At 42.5% G+C, this 19,926-nt stretch overlaps 1 protein-coding gene across 1 annotated transcript; it reads right to left on the bottom strand.

Annotated features, from left to right (window-relative positions):
- Window positions 1–14,664: 14,664 nt before the first annotated feature.
- Window positions 14,665–19,578, bottom strand: LOC115746762 (cytokinin dehydrogenase 7). The gene is made up of 4 exons (XM_030682674.2): window positions 18,737–19,578; window positions 18,340–18,615; window positions 16,862–17,124; window positions 14,665–15,168 (listed from the first exon to the last, which is right to left on the bottom strand). Exons 1-4 carry the CDS (start codon window positions 19,430–19,432, stop codon window positions 14,820–14,822), a joined length of 1,584 nt encoding a protein of 527 aa, XP_030538534.1. The 5' UTR covers window positions 19,433–19,578; the 3' UTR covers window positions 14,665–14,819.
- Between the last annotated feature and the right edge of the window lie 348 nt (window positions 19,579–19,926).

Below are 19,926 nucleotides of genomic sequence, written 5' to 3'. Positions count from 1 at the left end.
AAGGGTAGGCGAAACTGGGGATATAAATTACAACCTCGGATGATTTTTCGTACTGGTGTTTTGCTTTGTGCGGGGGAAGATGAGAGCAAACATGATGAATTATTATTTCTTTTGCGCTTTTCTTCCTCTTCTTCTTTTATTTCTATTTTGAATTTTGTGCTTTGCTATTTTCTTGATGGGGGCGTTGAGGAACGACGCCCTTGCCAACGGCGGTGCGACGTCGTGTGAGGGAATTATATCGCCGAGTAATTAGTGCTCCTAATGCTTTGAATAAACAAAAACTACCGAGGAAAATATTTACTCCATCAGTATTTACTCATATATAATTCACGTACCGCTAAGTAAAAAGCACACCGAGAAGATCAAATCGTCTCACTTTGCAAATTCATTTCAGCATCTCTCGTTAAATGTTTTATTCGGGTGCGAGCAATTAGGATTAAGGATAAGCAATTTTGTGAAAGAAATTGACAGTTTCATAAATGCGGATGCAAATATGGAAAATGCAAACCGGTCTTCAAAGATAAAATTTGATTACTTAGTTAGTGTTTTAGAAAGTAAGACGTACGTAGATGGGCATTAGGTATTTTACCTTTAGTAACAACTAAAAGTCATATTTATCGAAGCGGCGATGACAAGATAAGAAATTATTACACAGGACTAATTAAATATTACGTGAGCGGATCATCGGATGAAAAGACTATAAAAGGCAATAGAAACCAAGGATTTCATCTTCGCTTTTGTTGTAATTTATTAATGTTTCAACTGCCTTTCAATATGTCCAATCCGAAAGTGCTAAAGCCATAATTTCAAATCTCTTGCGTCATGGAGATGATGCAGTCGGGACGTCATCAGTTGATATGCATTAATTTTTATTTTTATTTTTTTGGGTCTCAAGTTGATATGAATTTCAGTTGCAAAAAAAAAAAAAAAGTGCTTAAAAACCCCAAAAAAAAAAAATTGGCAGTGTTACACAAGAGTGTCTGAACTCATAAAGTTACGGATTAGCACCATGAACTTTTGGCACGTTTTGTGTCTCCTGAACTTTGAAAAGTTACAAATTACCTGTACCAACTTTGCTTTTTTATCACAATGGCAAGTTATTCTATCGGAGATGTTGCTCGAAAATGGACTAACTAATTTTTCTAGACCGAAATAATCTTTCACCGTACATCACTCTTTATTTTCTTATCTTCATTAACCATAAAATCGTCATCCATTATACATAAACATATATATTAAATATATATATATATGTGTATGGGGTGAAAATTCCAAGTAAATGCTTGGAGTGTCCTTGTTTTTTCAAATAAGAATATGAAATAGATGTTATCTTCAAAAAAGAACAAATAATGTCCCACCAAGGATATTTTTGTCATTTGCATTCTTGAATTTTTTTTCCTTTTTTTTTTTCTTTTTCCTTTGAAAAAGTAAAAAATAATAAAAAAAGAAAAAATTCGAAAAATGTGAATGACGAAAATATGCTTGGTCAGCCCCTTCTTTGAAACAATGAAGGCACTTCAAGCCCTTATTTAATAAAACAAGGACGCATCACATGTTTATTTGAAATTTTCCACCCATCCACACATACATGATTCATACAAACACAGTAAATGTTGGCCATAGCTTGTTAGATGTCCAGTTGCCTGGTGATTACGTGAATAAATTACGTGAAAAGTGCATAATCTTAATTACTTCAAATCTTGGGCTCGAGATTTTGTTAGACCTCGATCGGGGTTAGCTTTTTGAAACTTAACCTCGACTTGATGGTGTCTTGTGGTTTGAATCCGACACAACTTTAATCCACAATAAATAGACACAACTTTAACCTCGACCCAAGCTCAAAATTAGATAAGCAAGAAAAATGACGGCATGATCTTATTTGAAATTAAAAAGTTTATTTCCAAAACTATCACTGTATATGATGGAAAATTGTTATTAGTGGGTGAAGTCTTTTCTTCAACTTTTGGACCACTTTCTATTTTAGATGGAATAATTAGAGTGCGATTTGAATTTCGTTTTCAGACTTTTTTCGGTCGGCACTTAAAAGTTATTTTAATTAATAAAAAATCACGAAAAAAATTATGCAGGACTTTAAACGACTCTCAAATTCGAACTCGGCTAGATGTGCATAAAATGCACAAGGAAAGAACAACTCTTGATTTTTTATGAAAAAATTTCATGTTCATGTGAAAGAATTTCACTTTCCGAGGACATAACATGACTTTAGATGGTCCGACAAACCCTTCAAGCATGTGTCGTCCTTGCCGTTGCATTAAATTGGTAAAACTTGCCCATGTTTGATGGTAAGTGTTTCGTTTCACGTGCACTCTTTCTAAAGGACCAAGACGTTGACCGTGGACCCATGGCTATGTCATTGGCCGGGCGGGCCGGGTCAGGAGATTCCACGAAGGCCCATTGGGCTATGGGCTAGAGCCCAATTTGGAAAAGCGTGGTTTAAGTCCTTTCAAGCATTGCTTCTTTGTGTATTTTTTTTTTTTTTTTCAAAACAAGTATTGCTTGGAAAGGAACCAAATTTCCTGCTGGGGACAATCGTGGTCTAACCTTTCAAGTGTTGTAGAAAAAAAAAAAAGTTACCAATTTTATTCCAAGAGACAGGTTTGACGAAAATTGGTAAATGAACGCTCACGTGGCAAACGATAAGCGCCATGTCGTGAGGCATGACTTTGATAAACCATCAAAATGAAATCTCTTTCCAACCAAATATTCGGGCTTCAAATCAGATTTCTCACTTGAAATCTCATAATTAGCTTACAAACTACGTCATTTTGCTTCTTCGGTGAGAACAATGTCATTTCATTGCACTCCGAGTTATATTGGGTTCAAATAAAAATAACATTATTTTCATTGGGAATTTCTAACATGACAATCTGACAAGATTGTCGCTTAATTCTGACAGCACGATCTTCCAATCATCGAGTGCTTTATGCAAAACACGCGATGATGACATGTGAATATATATAATTGAGATTAAATTGTCACTAACGGTACTGTCAAAAAACATTTTCCATTTTCATTATATGTAAAAGACAACATCGTTTTGACTATTTGCGGGCACCACGTTTGCTGAAGTGGCACCTGCCTTGTTGATATTCGTTTGCCACCTTAGATGTTACATATGTGCATTTCAGTGGGAATTTCTCCCGTCGGCAAAAACTGTCTTCCGAGTGAAAATTTGTGTTAATATTGCGATATTTGAAAGCTTGGGCTAATATTATCTTCAGGGTGAGGTTGGAACATTTTATACGACATTTTAAAGGCGAAACCATTCGACCAAAAAAAGGGGGAAACTTACCCAAAAAAAAAAGACTCTTAAACCTATTTTAATTGTACCAATTCAATCTTAAACTTTTTTGTTGCTATTTCAATCCTAATTCTTTTGCATTTGTGCCAATTCAGTCCACTTGATCGACCAATATTGACGTGACAGTATCGGTGCTAACGTTGACTTTTTAAAATAATATTTTGGTACTTTTTTGAAATTGTTAGGAATTTTTTATTTTGTTTTGCTTAGATTTCTTTTTCCCCCAAACCCCAGGGTCGGCGAGGGCGTTGTGGCCCCTCGTCGGATCCGGTTAGGTGAGGGCTCTGCGACCCTCGCCGGCCTCGGGCGAGGGTGTCGCAGCCCTCGTCCAGATCAGGCGAGGGCAGCGATACCTACGCCCACCCTAATGGTTCGATTAAACAAAAAGAAAAGAAAAAAATTATAAAAAAATTTTAAAAAATATTTTAACAAATTCAGGTCGGTTTCGGCAATGCCACATTAGCATCGGCCGATCAAGTGGACTAAATTAGCACAAATGCAAAAATTTTAGGAATGAATTGGCAAAAAAAATTAGAACCGAATTGATACGATTACTATAGGTGTAGGATTTTTTTGATAATTCTCGACACTTTGAAGTAAGGGCTGAAAATATCATTCAGTTAAAACGTTAATTCTTTTATGTGAAAAAGCCTTGTCTTACAGCTGTCAAAACCATCATTAATTACTATTTACCGGGGGATTGCAAGTAATTGCAAAGTGGGTCCTTGGCCGAAAAAAGAGAACACAAGGCTGGTCAAGTATCTTTTGAGTTTTTTTACTTTTAAGGTGAAAGAGGTACGACATTAGCTGTAAAATGTCGTGTTTCCTCTTCCCTTTGTACTGATTGTCCGTCTAAAGTCGGGTTTAAGTGGAACATACTGTGTAGAGATTATGCCAGGTTAGGGTATTGGGCCATCGCCATTACTCATATCAATCTTATAATTTAGTTGCTAATGATGTGGTTAATCCCTTTTCCTGGCGCAGTAATTGTTGAAAGTTCGATGGCATCCTTCAGTGTAATTGTCGCCCATTCTTGATTTTCACCGTTATTCATTAGAGTGCATACGACCCACGTACTCAGCCGCTTCATAATTTCGACATAAGATCGCCTATAATTTGTATTCGTGTGTGGATGCATGCTATTCTTGAAAGCATCACGTCCATTTTGATTACTTAACTTTACGTTGTTTATGAGATTTCATCCTTAGATTGGACAATGGACATCGAAAAATAGATTGGGAGTCCACCAGTCATAACCGACTTTGACAACTCTCATTAGGAAACGCAACAAAAGGTCGACGCCTCGGTCTCCGAGATCACCAATAGGCACCTCAAGTCTATATGTGTCAATAGATCCCAGTGAAACTCTTATTCCCTCGAAAGATAAAACCAATAACTCATCAGTCAACCAGATCACATTAAGTACTCCACACCACACCGAATTTCCGATCCGGATCTTTTCAAACACAACACCACCGACACACTGCAATCAAATACACACGCCGCCCACATTCCATAAGGATCGACTTTGACGGATATAAGCGCATGCGAATTGACCACACAATGCAAAGTTGGGGGAGAAGAGAACAGGCAAGAAAGTCCAACCACCCTCCACATGTATGGAAGCTATTATACGGCCGGCCGTGGATTCTGATACAGACCTTGAAAGGCCTGAACTGGTGGTAGCTTTGATGTTCGTACTGTGCTGGACATGTTTAGGAAAAGAGAAAGGGAAAAAGAGAAGACAGACGAAGTAGTGGAGGAGCTGGTGTCCATCCGGCTCTGTCCGGCATGCGTAACAATAACGTTACAAAGTCAAACTCGATTGCTGAGGTTTTATTGCAAACAGAGACTGGCAAGTGGCAACCGGCAACTTACTGTGCAGTGCCTCAGTACCTTTTTGTCATGCAATGATTCCGCAAGTGCGTCCTTTAGTTCCATCTAGAGATGGCCAAAATGAACCGTGGGCCCGGAACCGGCCCGTTGACCGGGCCCACGGTTCCATAATTGTCGGAACCGACCCGGTTTAAAAAAAAAAAAAAAGAGGAGGCCCGAGGAAAAATAACCATTGGGCCTAGGAACCGGCCGGTTCCACCTTTTTTAGGAATCGAAACCGGCGGTTCCAAGGAACCGGCCACCTCTAGTTCCATCTGCCCTATTGTCCTTTTTTACTCTTTGGAGGTTCTCATGGAAACGAACAACACTGTATGTGTATTTTGTTTCGAGAAGGAGGCCATTGAACGTGAGGTCTCTTTTCTCGATTTTTTTTTTTGTGGGCTTCTTATTTTTCTCGTATACGAATGACAAGTAATCATACGGTCAAAATTAATCAAAGGAAAAATTACAAATAAGAGTCTAAAATGCCCATAACAACGTCAAATAAGGGCCTAGCTTTCTTGCTAATAAGGGCATTTTCGTCATTTACTTCTTCTTTTTTCCTTTTTCTGTTATTCTTTCCTTTTCGCCAATGGCCGGTGGTAGGCCACTAGTGATGTTCGGAGAGGGCTGGGCAAGGCCTCCCTCGGAGCCACAGGTGAGGGTCACCCTTGCCTAGATTTAGCGAGGGTGCGAGGTGAGGGCCGCGACCCTCGCCAATGGTCAACAAGGGTCGTTGGGCCCTCACCGCCTGGCCACAACAAAGGAAAAAAAGGAAATGAAAAAGAAAAATAAAAAAATTATCTTTGGACGAAAATACCCTTGATTAGTTGGAATATTTAGCCTATTGGAGAAGTCAAGCCCCGATTTGAAATTGTCATAACCATTTCGGACCCTTATTTGATATTAACATGACCATTTCAGGTCCTTATTTGAAATAAAGCCCACTTTGAATTCTTATTTGAGAAAATAGGGACACTTCAAACCCTTATTTGAAAATTTTCCTTTATCAAATATTACTTCTTCACGAGGTTGATATTGTCATTAGATATGATATAAATTCGAACTAGTATCGTCTCTAAATTTATAAAATCGACAGCACTTGGTGAGATAAGGCTTGTGGCCAGTGTTGCCGTGGTCGTCGCCGTTGGTTGTCGTCATTGCTATAATATACCCGTAATCTCTTTCTACTTAATAGATTTGACTGTACCATATCAAGGCCAGGTACCCCTCCTTACGTAATTGCAATTTGTTCTAACAACAATGGTCTTAACTTGTTTAAAATTCTTCACTAGATGAGTTAGTATTTGAGTCCTTCCTTAGTACAAGATACCTGCTCGATTTTACAATCATGTGGAGCTCGTGTCGGTCCACCTAAAAGTCTAAGTCGATGAACAATCATTATTTGATAGTTCATACTCTAACTCTGTGATATTGATAAGAAAACGAGAGTACAAAAAGAACCCCTTCAAGGTTTCTCACCAAAAAGATAGACAAGTGAAAAACGGCAAAATGACACTAGAAGTGCTAAAATTTATATTCAGCGTTCACTTTATTACAATTTTTTGGATCATTTAAGTGTTAATTTTTTTAAAAAATAATTAATTGGGTGCCAACTTGAGTTAGCTTTGCCGGAAATCTTACGTGGTATTTTTTTTTTATATTATTATTAACCTAATGCTACATGACTCACCAAAGGATCCTAGTCAACAATAAAAAAAAAAGTAAAAGCTGAAAACTATTAAACTATTAAAAAATAAAAAAATAAAAGGGAAGGATTGTAGCCCTTATCGCCAGCGGCCACCGGCCAGGGCTTGGGGACCCCTACCGGCTAGGCGGCCACCCGCCAACATTGCCAACCATTGCAACGATGGTGCCGCGGATAGCCCTCATCGCTGCCATCCCAAACCTTTTTTTCTTTAATTTTTATATCATTTTCTAGTTTAATTTTTTTAAAGAAAAATTTAACTTATTTTTAAGTTTTAAAAGTCCACGTGGATTGAATTCTTTAAAAAAAATTCCACATGGACTCCACGTAGTCTGACTTTTTTTTAAAAAAAAACCTGCCATGTAATATTACAAATTTAATAATAAATGTCATGTAATCAGTTTAACAGGAATTTTTTCGATTTAACACTTAAATGATTGTGTTTTTTTTCCTATTTTGCACTTAAGGAGCCAACGAAGAATTTTGGCACTAAAATGAGTGCCATACCCAAATTTTGGCATTTTTGATCTTCTTATGCAAGTAAAAAAAACCAAGTAATCCTTTACTAACCATAAATTAAATAAATGATATTAGACCGAAATTAGCAAATCTTATGTTGCAAGCCACATTAAAAAAGGTCCCTTGTTCTTTCCACTGTGTTCCAATGAATACGCCCCCCACGAAGAAAAGTTGAGCGCTGTTAATGCAGTACGAACGGTCCGCCTTTTGCTTAATGCGGGTGGCTTTGACAGCATTAGTGTTTAACCAAGGGATGATTAAGAATGATTAGCCTTAAGGCGACCGTCGTCATCAAGACGTGGTCAACGGTTTCCTCGGATGGAGGCACATGGGTCCCGCAAATCCCATCGATGGCTGTGGGGATGTCGGTCCTTCCAAGATCCGACGGTCCACGGACTGTTCGACAGTGGGTGAGCATGCTGTGGTCAGAGGTGGCCGACCGCTGGCTGCTTTCATTCCTTCCCTGTTAGTTTAATTCATAGAGATAGACCGAATGAACCCCTCAAAAAAATCATTTTTTTTATTATTTAGAGGTCAAGTGCGATTCTTTTTATCTAGATTTTCACTATTTTTTTTTTGTATTTTTTCGCTACGTTTGATAGTTAGGATAAAATTTAGAATATGATATCTTATATTGTGTATTTGATGTCTGCTTAAGACATGATAAAATCGAATATCGGGATGACATAATTAGGGGATAATCACTGTTGCTCTCAAATCTGCATCAATTCGACCAAAAAAAAATCTATTATAACATTATCTTGATGTTGCTAACACCTCGCTTCCTCTCCTCCTCCTCATCGAGGTATTATGACCCTTTTTGAGGTCGATGAAGATGCGCGAGCCTCACTTGAGCTATCTAGCGATGCTTGTCCAAATTTTGATCGGTGATGGTCGCCCCCCTTACAGTATTTTTAGCCTTGATCAAAACCTTATACTGCATTTGGTCGTCTGGATTTCTACTCAAGATAAGATTAGATATGATAGGGTAATAAATCCAAGGATTTTTCTATATCTTATCTACTGTTTAGTGAACTACGGATATAAAGTTGAATAAGTAAAGCAAGGCGCAGCTGAGATCAACTGTATTTTTATGAAACATCATATTGTTATAGAAATTATTCAATGGTGAATTTTTACGAGTGAGTTATGTTGAGCAGAGGTTTGTGCTATTTAAATTTGGGTTGGGACATCGATTGAGCGGACCCAGTAGAACTAGGGGTCTTAATTTGGAGTTGAATCCTTTGAAATGAGTAGTTGCCATTGCTCATTGTCTTGTTGGGAGAGTAAACAAGTGCTAAACATTGGAATTGTTTAACATTTTTTCACAAGTTGAAGATGCACTCTTGTAGGTTGTCCAAGAGAGCTATCTTGAAAGTCGATGATCAATCTCGAGTTTTTCATAACATATCGAGACCTTTTTCGAATGTTTAAAAGGCTCAAGCGATTAAAGAACGAGAGATATGATATCATATCACGTCAAATTATCGGTTAAAGAACAAGATTGTGGAGATACCCGATTTTGCTGCTGGAGACCACAGCTTGGCGTTGCTGGAAAGGCAACCGCACTTGACGGTCGACATTGTCGAAGAAGCAACCCCCCACCGGAGAGGCGCTTGGCGTGGCAATATTAGTTATTCAAGGACTCTTCCCTTCGAGGATCCCCTTCCCCTTGTGTGGAAGTTTGTCTTTCTACGCTGCTCTGCTCTTCCAATTAAAGCTCTGCGAGGTGGCTAGATGTGGAGGAGAGGTAGTGGTTGTCGAAAAAATTTGGTTCTCTTGTGTCTATTCTCTTGAGAAATTATATCCAAGTCTATCACACCCCCTCCCCTAAAATATTTTTATCCGGATTATATCCCCTTTATCCTATCTTGGACATCTATCAAACATAGGATAGGTTAAAACATATCATATCCTAATTTTTACCTTAATGACTTCAACAGTAATGTTCCTTCTCAATCAAAAAAGCCCCGGCTTGAACGGTTGGGCTAAACTCGAGCAGTTCGGATGAGGTCGACCGTTTGCCATCCCTGTTTCCTAAAGGAAATTTGGCACTGCTAGTGGACCCAAACCCATGAACCCGATTTCACATGTTGACCGTCAATTTCTGACCCATTGGGCCTGTCGAATCCCATGGTTGAATTTGCTTCAGGCTGATGGCCATTTCAAGCCCAAGTTTTCTTTGTTTTGGACCGTCTCTGTATACATACTTGATGGTTTAGGCAATCGATTTCGCATCAAAGTAGACATATGGGTCGGCAATCTAGTACACAGTAGCTCACCTATTGTTGAGATTAGAAATTAGAGAATACGTCTTTGCCCGCCAAATTTCCTTCTCGAACCCCATCATCAATGTGTAAGTCCTACCGTTTTCATATTTCATTACAAATCTTGATAACAAAAAACCGAGGTGCTTCACCCAAACTTAGCTACGAAAACCATATTCCAATGACTTTTCAGGCCCAATAGCAACAAACAGGCCCACTGGGCCTTGACAATGGGACTCCCCTCATGCAGCAAACCCACCCGACAAATGCACCCATTCTGTACTCCGTTTCAAGTTTTACGAGTTTAAGTCAACCGTTTGATTATGAGCTTCTAATTACTTCTAATCCACAGAAGTAACAAAGAAATATAGCACAAGAGTAAGAACATGAGCGATAACTTATCGCAATCCTTGTTGGAAACTTATATCTTCCCAACCTTTTAACCCGAAGCCAGTAAAAGGATGTATTTAACTATCGTAACCATGCCCTCGTTTACTTGCTTAAATTTTTAGAACAGTTGCGGAGTTCTTAAAAATCCTTCGTAGTATCAAAGCAGGAGCAAGAAATCCCAAGTTCAAATCTTTCCATTTCTCTATTTGCCTCCTCTATGTATATTTTCATGTTTTAATTTTAAGCTAAAGTCCAGCCTACGCGTGAAATATGATATATTCCCTGCCACTGCGATGAGTTCTGTGGGGGCAGAATCAGGTCCACAATTAGCTTGAATGGGAACAAAATTCCCATGACCCAACTCCACGACAAGCAAAACATGCTCTGTCGCATTCGCTAGATTATCAAAGTCGACATTGTGTGGGGGCGCACTATTTTTGGCCATGGCATCAAAATTCTGGTAGATCTCATTTCATCAATCATCGACTTCTCGATTGATTAAATTTTGTTTTTTGTTTTTGCTTTTTGGGTGTTGTCCAATCTTCGTTTGGTGGGTCACTCAGCTTCTAACTCTTAGCTTCCACAACAGCAATTGCTACATTGTGACAAAATCTTAAGTTTTCATGGGCTCTTTTCGTTTCCTTAGCTGGACCACTTTGTCTCTTGTAGCAATGCCACTTGAGATTTGATGTAAATTAGTGCTTACATACCAAAAACTATTTTCTTTTTCTTTTTCTTTTTCCTAGGTGGGCCTTGGTTTACTAGACACAGTTGTAAATGTGGACCATCTTTGGTGGAAATGGCTTTGTTTTTGTTTAGATCAGTCCCTTGAAGACAAGGACATATTGACACACATGTCATTCATTGAGCTATATGTATGCTGTTCTCTTCATATGGAATAACATAAAAATCAATATGCGGTTTTACATTTTTTAGGGTTCTGTACACACATCGAGTGTTAAACAAAGTTTCATTAAGACCAATGCGGTGGTCCAAATTAATCTTGCGAGTTGTCTAGAACGGTGTCATCGTCCAATTCATGCTCACGATGACGGTACAAGTAGAACAAATGCGCACGGTTCCGGCAAAAACAACCCAGAGTTGAGTTCGATCTCGACTTGTTAAACATCTTAAGGTCAGGACTAGGTGTAATACTGATTTCTCTTAAATGTCGAAACTGAAAGTTTCAAAAAGCGTCGGGAACATGGATTGATCGTCACGTGGCATGTAGTCGCACTTGTTCGAGATGCTAAAATCAGTCATAATCTTTAATCGCGGATCGTGTAAACTTATAGCGATCTAGGAACAGAAAGAAAAAAATATGTAATCCACCCGGTATTGTATGTTATATCGTTCATAGGGTTTAGACGTTTTCGCGCGTAAAACAACTAAGTTGTGTTATCTAATTCCTAAATGTTTGTGTTACCAAGTTGCTCCATGTAATTCATGCTAACCGGTGCACTCGTCCAACTTTCAAGAATTTCCAATTTTTCTTAGTTTTTTTTTTTTTATATTTGGGTTACTTGCTTTTTTTGGCCAGTTGGGTTTCCTTTTTCGTTTTTACTATTTAACTATATTGCACTGGCAACTGGCAAGTTTTGTCGTGTGGACCATAGATTTTGCACAGCGCATCAAACATTGACATGAGCTCTGTGGTGAAGGCAGCGATTCAAACCTTCCAACTTGCGATGCTCATAAAAAGACAGAAAACCAGAACAGGGAGATCTGATTCACAGAATCGGCATCCTCAAAAGGAGCGTAAACTCCAACTCTTTGCTGGATTCGATTGACCAGTCATTACAGAACAAAAAAAAAAAAAAACAAACAAACAAAGGGTTAAGAAAAAGATGTTGAAAGCAGTCGACTGCTGTAAGCCAACCTTTTTTTTCTCTTACCTTTTTTGTACTTGTTGGATAACGACGAGGCTTGCTTTTGTCAAGACTCTATTTCACGATTAGATTTATTCATCAACGTAGCTGGAGAGCATGAGGAATTTGCTACGACTTTAGGTCGCTTAATCTTATTGTCAAAAGGTCCTACACAAAAACCCTAAAATGATTGATGGAGAATCAAAGGGTAAATGTAGTATCATCCAATCCTATGATCATCATCATTGACGGAGCCGGAACTCTCAATTGATTCCGGAGTTGTATATACACATATCTACTTTTCTGCGCAAGATTTTTTAGATGCTATCATAATTTGATAGAGCGACTTTCACACCAATGTTATCCCGGTAGCCGACATCTTCCCATTTCGTTGGCACGGTAACCAACATTTTGAAATTTGGGTAACCGGGTCTTCCGGCAATATCACCACCTTGGTTAGATTTCACGAATAGTTCCTCGTATTCTTAGGTCAAAACTCTTTGAATAGAAAACTGGGACACGTGATTTGCATCGGTAAAATCGTATGGGATGCATGGACATGCATGGCCAGAATGGGTACGTAACTTTGAATATTCCCCTTTTTGCTTACTACACGCATCACAGGACGAAACAGTGCGTGGAGAACGTGGGAGATCTGATAGAGAAAACCTAACTCCACCTGCTTTTTTTCTCATTCTGGGAGAGATCTTATTCCATGGAAAAGCAGATCGTTCACATGCTACCATAAAGTTGCCAACTCTCTCTCTCTCTCTCTCTCTCTCTCTCTCTCTCTCTCTCTCTCTCTCTCTTTACGAGGGCAAATATGGCGGTTTGAAAGTCGCAAATTTGATGAAAAGCGCCACACCCATTTTCAGTTTTAGGGTTCCGGAGAAGTCTAACGGCCCGGCGATACACGAAGAGGCAGTGGAAGTCGGGGTCACTAATGGAAGATACTACCAAAGCACGTTCTTAACATGTGCCCGGACTTCTATTTAGGCATAGATCGACAAGATGGTGTGTACAAAATCTTGGGAGCGTGATGCACATGGGTATATAGCAAAGTGTAAAGACAAGATCTTTCGGTGGTCCGTTCGACATATTTCCTCTTGGAAATTGAGTTATGAGCTACGTAATATCATCGAGGAAAAAGGGTGTCAGTGAATACATGATTTTGATACATTGCTTTCGGTTGACGGTAATGTGCCCTTGATCTTTGATGTATGCAAAATGAATGTGCCCCATTTTCAAGAAAATGTTTATCGTGAATTCTATTACGATCTAGATTTTTAGAGAGCTCTACAACTAGATATTTTGTTAGTGGGTTACAAAATGCGGAAACCATTCTCTAGGCATACTTAACTTCAAATAAACTCTAGTGATATTTATGTTTGTAAATTGGGCGAGCTCACTGGACAAATTTCTTAGTCGCAAAGATAACATACTTACTTCCTCCATCGCCGATCGGAGGAAGATTTGGTGGGGATAAAAGTGATCGACATCACCCATCTTCGAACTTAAGCAAATATAACTGCAAATGGTGTTCATAGTTTCACTAGTAAAAAAAAGTCGGTAAAAGGAAGTTCCCATCAAGTAAAGATCGACGAAATATAACTCATCGGCAAATTGCAATGGAAAAAAACAAATCACGAGTACAAATATGAATTGCAATTATCTTAATGCTGAAGTGACAACGGTGGATTTCTCGAAGAACAAGGAAAGGGAAAAGCAGAAAAAGTAAGGAACCTCCGAGGCCTCCAACCTGGCCACATCGTCTGACGTGGCGGGGGAGGGAGAGGCGCTTTACTCTCACGCGCTCAGGCGCGCGTCGGCCTACGCCCCTTCCCTCACCCCCTGCTCCTCTTTCTCTTTCGTGGGAACTCGGAATTTTGACACGTCCGTGCATGACACGTTTACCGAGCGGGGCGGGCGGGGACGTAAAACGCCGCGCTTTGCCTTGCATGGGATTAAAACTCCGAAACGACGCGTCGTCATTGGACCGGTCCGCCTTACAAGAAATCATGATCTTATAATTGCGCCGCGCTTTTTCTAGCCAGAATCTCACATAATTGCATCCTTAAAGAAAGCTATAAAAAAAAAAAGCGTGGGACCCACCAGCCACCTCTTCCCCCCGCCGGATTTTACCCTAATTTTCTCAAACCATTTCCGACTCTGCTTTTTAGGTTTGGGGGGGAGGAGCTGGAGAGGGAAAAGGAGGAAGTCTCTGAAGATTTGGAGAAACCAAGTAAGATTTGATTTTGCATGGACCCAAGCAAAACCAAACCCTAGACAAAATCTCATCGTTAAGTCCAAAAGAACCAAAAAAAAATAATAATAATAATAAAAAAGTGGGCAGCTTTTGAGTTGTCTGATTTCGTTTTGCATGGGAATTTATTTTTTTTTGAAATTTTGAGAATCTGATGCCTATTGTCCATGTGTAGTTCGGATTCCTTTCTTATCCTCTGGTGTCGCAAATCATTGACCATTGAAAATAACATGTAAATGGGGCTGTTGGTATTGTCATAGTCAACCAATCTTTTTGAACTAATCATGAACTTAAGGACTAGGTAAGATTTCCACGGATGAGACATTGGACATTGGACTGTCCAAAAGATTGATTGGGGCTGTATTATATGATTTGACCTCGGTTGCTTTACAGCTTGATATTGGCATGGACCCATTTCCGTCTTTTCCACATGTAACGGGGGGAAAAGCCCTAGAAACAATTTTCCATTTTTGGCCATGAAAAATATTTCATTTACATATTGCTCCAACATTGTTCAGAACAAATCTTGCAATGAAAAAACCCACCGAAGGAAAGACAAAAACCTAACGCAGATGCCAACAGGGCGACCCCCTTCCAACCCCCCTTCTTACAACCCGCTGCCATCGCACGCCATCTTACCGGGCACCGATGATCTCGAGAAGATCTTCTGCCCCGGCGCGAGGATGGCCATCGGGTCGAACCTCGCCTTCCTCTCCACGAACCTCGCCCACTGCTTCCCGAAGTGCCGCTTCCACTCCTCCTGCGACTGGTAGTAGGGGAGGTACAGCTTGTAGTCGAACCCGTTCTTGTCGCAGGCCTGTAGGATGTCACGGTTCTGCGAGACCACCTTGTCGGCTGACGGGCCATCCGGGTACGGGAGAGCGTACCGGAGCAAGGCCACGAGGTAGAAAATCTCGCCGGATTCCGGCAACACCACGGACGTGCGCTTGTCCCACCTGAGGCAATTCACAAAATCGTCAAACAATTTTCATTAACCACCTTCTAATACAAGTTGTCATAGGAAATCCACGGGGCAAGAGCCAGGACAAAGTAGGGAAAGTGTCATATAATAATTGGGTTGGCGAATAAAAACGCTTGTCGTTTCCCAAATGGCAGCAGACTGGCCAACGAAAGTAACATCTCTCGATATCTCATTTTCTACAAAAAGGGCGGACATGCAATGACGAAAACGCCCCTCAAAGTACCACCCGTACCTTTTCACCGCTCTGCTTTACATCAACCCATAGGTCATAAAGGATTCAGCCTTCAAAAAATAAAAAAAGTTTTAAAAGGCAAAAAAGAAAACAAATTGAAAAAAACAAGAAAAGGTAATAATAAAATTGACCACAACGGCGACCTCCCCTCCCCGTTCATTGAAAAGGCCCAAAAGCCTGTGCCAAAAGGTGACGCAACCAAAAGAAGCACGAATTTCCTGTACAAAATTGAGATTTCGCGTGGTCCCCTCAATCTTCTTTTCTTCTTTGCTTTATTATCGCAAAGTACCATTTCTCAATGTACTCTTTTGCTCATACGCCAACTCACCCAGCGCCTAACGCCAAACACCCTACCGATGACGTTCTCGGCCCGGCACAAGATTGAGTCGATTCGATTTCTGGGGTTTCGTCTATAAAATAATCTAGCTAAGTAGAGCACCGCTTTGAGCCAAATATCCGACTCCACCGATGGTCAGCTCGATGGGTTCGCAACATGCGGTGCGTCTCGATTTTTATGATAAAAAACAAAGAGAAATCGGAGCTTATCTAATTCGAACTCGATCTCGAGGCCATCCGATATTCTAATCGAGTCAAGATAGAGCTAGAGCTCCATCAGGCTCGAATTGCATTGCCAAAGACCAAATACACAAATCGAAGTTTGATTTCGAGCTTTGACGTGTATCATCTTGGCTCGGCTGCCGGGGGGGTTGATTGGGTAAGGTGGGATGCAGAGTACAGACGGTACAACCGTCAGCGGGGCAATTCAAAGGGTCGGGTCCCCCCCGGGTTGGGCTGACATCAGAGCGGGAGTAAGAGGACGACAAAATATATATACACACACACCCGCTCATCGGAATCTTAACCACCAGATTTAATGATGGTCAGTAACAACAGTCAGCATATCGTTCTGAATAAGAAGGGACAAGAATTCATATCCGCGGGTCCCACAGGGCCCCCACCGCCACGTTGCCGCCCCAGCCACCGGCCCAAACCTAGTCACGCGGTGAGGTCGCGACACGTGGCGGCCCGAGAACAGGAACAACGCCTTCAGGGGGGCCCCACCGAAGTATGGCGGGTTCGTGAATCGGGATGCAACTGAAACTGTGTTACTCGTGTGTGTATCGAATTATACCATATCCTATCCACGAGGGATTTGGATTATTCGAAATTTTTGTGATATACGTGACATTATTCAAATAAAACCGTCCATAAATAGTCTATTTGAATCATATTTAAGATCTAAAATTTTTCAAACTCCAAAAAAATTTCCGTCCATATTTTTTTCCTCCCTCCCAACGTAATCCAAATCCAGCCACGCGTTCATCACGTGACAAACTATAGACGTCAGTCAATGCACGTGACAGATTCGACGGGAGGGGCCATCGAAATGCAAATTCGGAAAAAAACCGGGGGGGGAAAAGAAGGTTTTGCTGACCTGGTCCGGAGGATGGGGTAGACCAGCATGGGCCCGCCGACGCCGTCCTTCAGGATGCCCTTGAACACTGTCCGATCGAAGTCGGCGATGTCGGCCTTGGAGACGAACAGGTTCAGCCACGGGTGCGGTGCATCCCAGAGGCCGGTGGCCTTGGCGTGCCGCTCCGCGTGCTTCACCCGCAGCAGGAACTCCGCGTAGCTCACGTCCCGCCGGAACTCCAGCCCCTCCACGAATCCCAGCCGCCCGAGCAATCTCCCCGCCACCTGTGGAAAAAAAAAGAAAAAAAAAATCAACGCAAAATTGAGAAATCGTCACGCCGGGGGCATTCGGGTAAAATTCCACGCCAACAGATGAGATACAGATTCCAGAAAATGACGTGGGTCTGGCCGTTTGCGGTGGGTGCGCGTGCGTGCGCGTGCGTGGGGAGGGGACCAACGACGTCAGGGCAAAATCTCCGCGATCAGGCAACGGGGACAGCAACAACTCAATAGGACCAGGCTCGTTTTCCCCAAAATAGCCCCGACCGGACGCCCTAACTCCGAAAGTGACACCGCAGCGCCCCCGCGCGGTGTCATTCCTGTGATTCGCGGGCAAGTGCGGGGGCAGTTACGGCGGCATGGGGGGTGGGTGATGTCAGAAAATCCAATGGAAGATGCATCTACGGCTGTCCCGTCACCTTCAGTGGTGAAGTAACTCCCACAAAGACAAAATCATTTAAAATTCGAAAAAAGGAATTAATTTTTTTTTATTTTGCTAATTTGTTTTAGTCGCCGGGGTAATCGATGAGTCGCACTAATTTTTTTCACCCCGAAATATTTCCCCCCTCCCCCTTTTTTTTTTCCTTCAAATGAGTTATGATGGTGGGGAGAGAAAAGGGAAGAAATGGGTTAGAGAGTGGGGAGTAGGGGGAGGGGGGGCAATCGTCCTCATCGTCTGCAGTCGCTGAGCTTTGTACACGTGTGAGTCCAACCAGGCAAATCGCCAATTTTTGTCCTCTCGCCTGTCCAGCTCGGACACTTCCCACGTGCCGGCCCACCCCCAAAAACCGAGGTCAAAACCCGGAACTACGAAAACTCGCTCCATGTCCAACTTTCCATGCGGCATTCTTGCTAAGAAATTCTATATATTATGGTAAATATATTGAAAAAAAAATGACCCTGGAAAAAGAATAGACAAGTGTTGATAACGATCACGTGCCACTGGGGACTTTGAACGAGTGATGTCCCATCGGTACGTCGGATGATATAAGCGTTACAAAAACGTACGTGTTTGAAGAAAACCAAGCTTGCATCGGAAATCGGAGTCAAGAAGACTATTGGCTCTCGTTTGTGATGCTTTAGGCTATATAATCCATACGTGGAACGTCGTCTATCGTGATCTTTTTTCCACGTTGACTAAGACCATTTTTTTCAGCGAGGCGTGGGGAAAGAAATGAATGCACGATTGATGGACGCAATTTCATTAGGAGGTGTCGTTACCGAATCGACGGACGAGGGAGAGTCGCTGCCCTGGTGGTGGAGGCCCAGCTCGAGGCAGTAGAGAACCGAGCCGGCGTCTGGGGCCAGCCGGGCCGGGTCGAACCGCTGGTCCCGGTCGAGCGGCACGGTGGGCCAGCCGTTGACCGGGTCGTCGCTGTTCACGAACGCGAACCCTTCGATGTAGTCGAACGTGTCGCCGTCCGGCCGAGTCACCAGCGACTCAGCGTCCCGGGTGAACTCGCCAAAATCCGCATACACCACTCTTATCCACCGCACCTGCAGAAATTGCCCACCACCACAACATATAAATATTTCGGGAAAAAAATTCGCCTAAATTAAATAAAAAAAGGAAATAAATCCAAAAAAGAACGGGGAAATTGAAGAGTGGTGTTCGTACCATATCAGGTGCGGGTTGAAGCAAGATTTTTGCCTTGGTGATTATGCCGAATTGGCCAAGTCCGCCGAGGACGGCGAAGAAGAGCTCGGAGTTGTCGCTGCGGCTGCAAATCAGCGTCTCGCCCAGGCCGGTCACGACCTCCAGCTCCGTCACGTTCGACGTCTGCGGGCCGTAGCGGAAGGCCTGGCCGCTGAGCCCGGCGTTGGACAGCGTCCCCCCCACCGTCAGGCCCAGGAAGTCGGTGTACGACCGCGGCGCGAGGCCGTACCGCAGGCACCGCTCCAGGACGTCTTCCCATAATGCCCCTCCGGCGACGACAGCGTAGTCGGCCCCGCACCCGCCGCCGACGACCTGGAAGTGGTCGGTGTCCGCGGAGCGCATGTCGACGACGAGGCCGCCGTCCGACATGGCCTGGCCGTTGATGGAGTGGCCGTTGCCCCTGGCGGCGACGGTCAGGTTGGGCGACCGGAGGGCGGCCTTGACGGAGCGGGCCACGTCGTCGGAGCCTGAGGGGCGGACGACGGCGAGGGGCTTGGCCGAGCGGAGGCCGCCGAAGTCCTTGGAGGCGGAGGCGGTCGCCGCGGGGGACCAGTCTAGGGTCCCCTGGAGCTGGAGGTCCAGGCCAGAGACGCCGTCGTCTTGCCTCATCTCGCTGTCGTTCTCGTGGACGAAGCGCTCCGCATAAGCTATCATCATTTGAGCTTCGAGGGTCGATTGATTGCGCCTCTGTTCTTCGTTCCCGCTTCTCTGAATCAAAGGAAAAATGGAAAAATTCGAAGCTTTTGATTCTTTCGTTCTTCGGTTCTCTCTCTAGACTCTCTCTCTCTCTCTCTCTCTCTCTCTCTCTATATATAGAGATATCCGGGCGAAGTGTGAAGAATGAGAAGTCTCTCTCTCTCTCTCTCTAGACAGAGAGAGGAGGGGGGGCTTAAATAGCGGCTGGTGTGGATTATTTTTGGAATTAAGGGGGACTTTGTGTTCGATTAGGAAGGCATTATGGATCGAATTATGACGTCAGCATCGGCCTGTGCTCGATATCCTGTCTAAAACTTATGATCCCTATCGCCATCATCTGTCTGCCACTCCCATGTTTATTCAAGTTTTATATTTGACAGACACATAATCTTTATAAGCTCTGTTTCCCTTTTTTAGCCTTTTTCCTAACTTGACCCTTTTTCCTTAAAAAAAAA

The sequence above is a fragment of the Rhodamnia argentea genome, chromosome 4 (assembly GCF_020921035.1).
Source record: "Rhodamnia argentea isolate NSW1041297 chromosome 4, ASM2092103v1, whole genome shotgun sequence".
NCBI classification, from domain to species: domain Eukaryota; kingdom Viridiplantae; phylum Streptophyta; class Magnoliopsida; order Myrtales; family Myrtaceae; genus Rhodamnia; species Rhodamnia argentea.
This window is presented reverse-complemented; position numbering and strand designations above follow the sequence as displayed.

What these genes read in the sequence shown, in the direction of transcription:
- LOC115746762 (XM_030682674.2), bottom strand. Translation starts at nt 19,432, where the DNA reads ATGATGATAGCTTATGCGGAGCGCTTCGTCCACGAGAACGACAGCGAG. An exon ending in TTCAACCCGCACCTGATATG is followed by an intron (nt 18,616 to 18,736) that starts GTACGAACACCA and finishes CAATTTCTGCAG; the next exon opens with GTGCGGTGGATAAGAGTGGT. An exon ending in CTCCCTCGTCCGTCGATTCG is followed by an intron (nt 17,125 to 18,339) that starts GTAACGACACCT and finishes TTTTTTCCACAG; the next exon opens with GTGGCGGGGAGATTGCTCGG.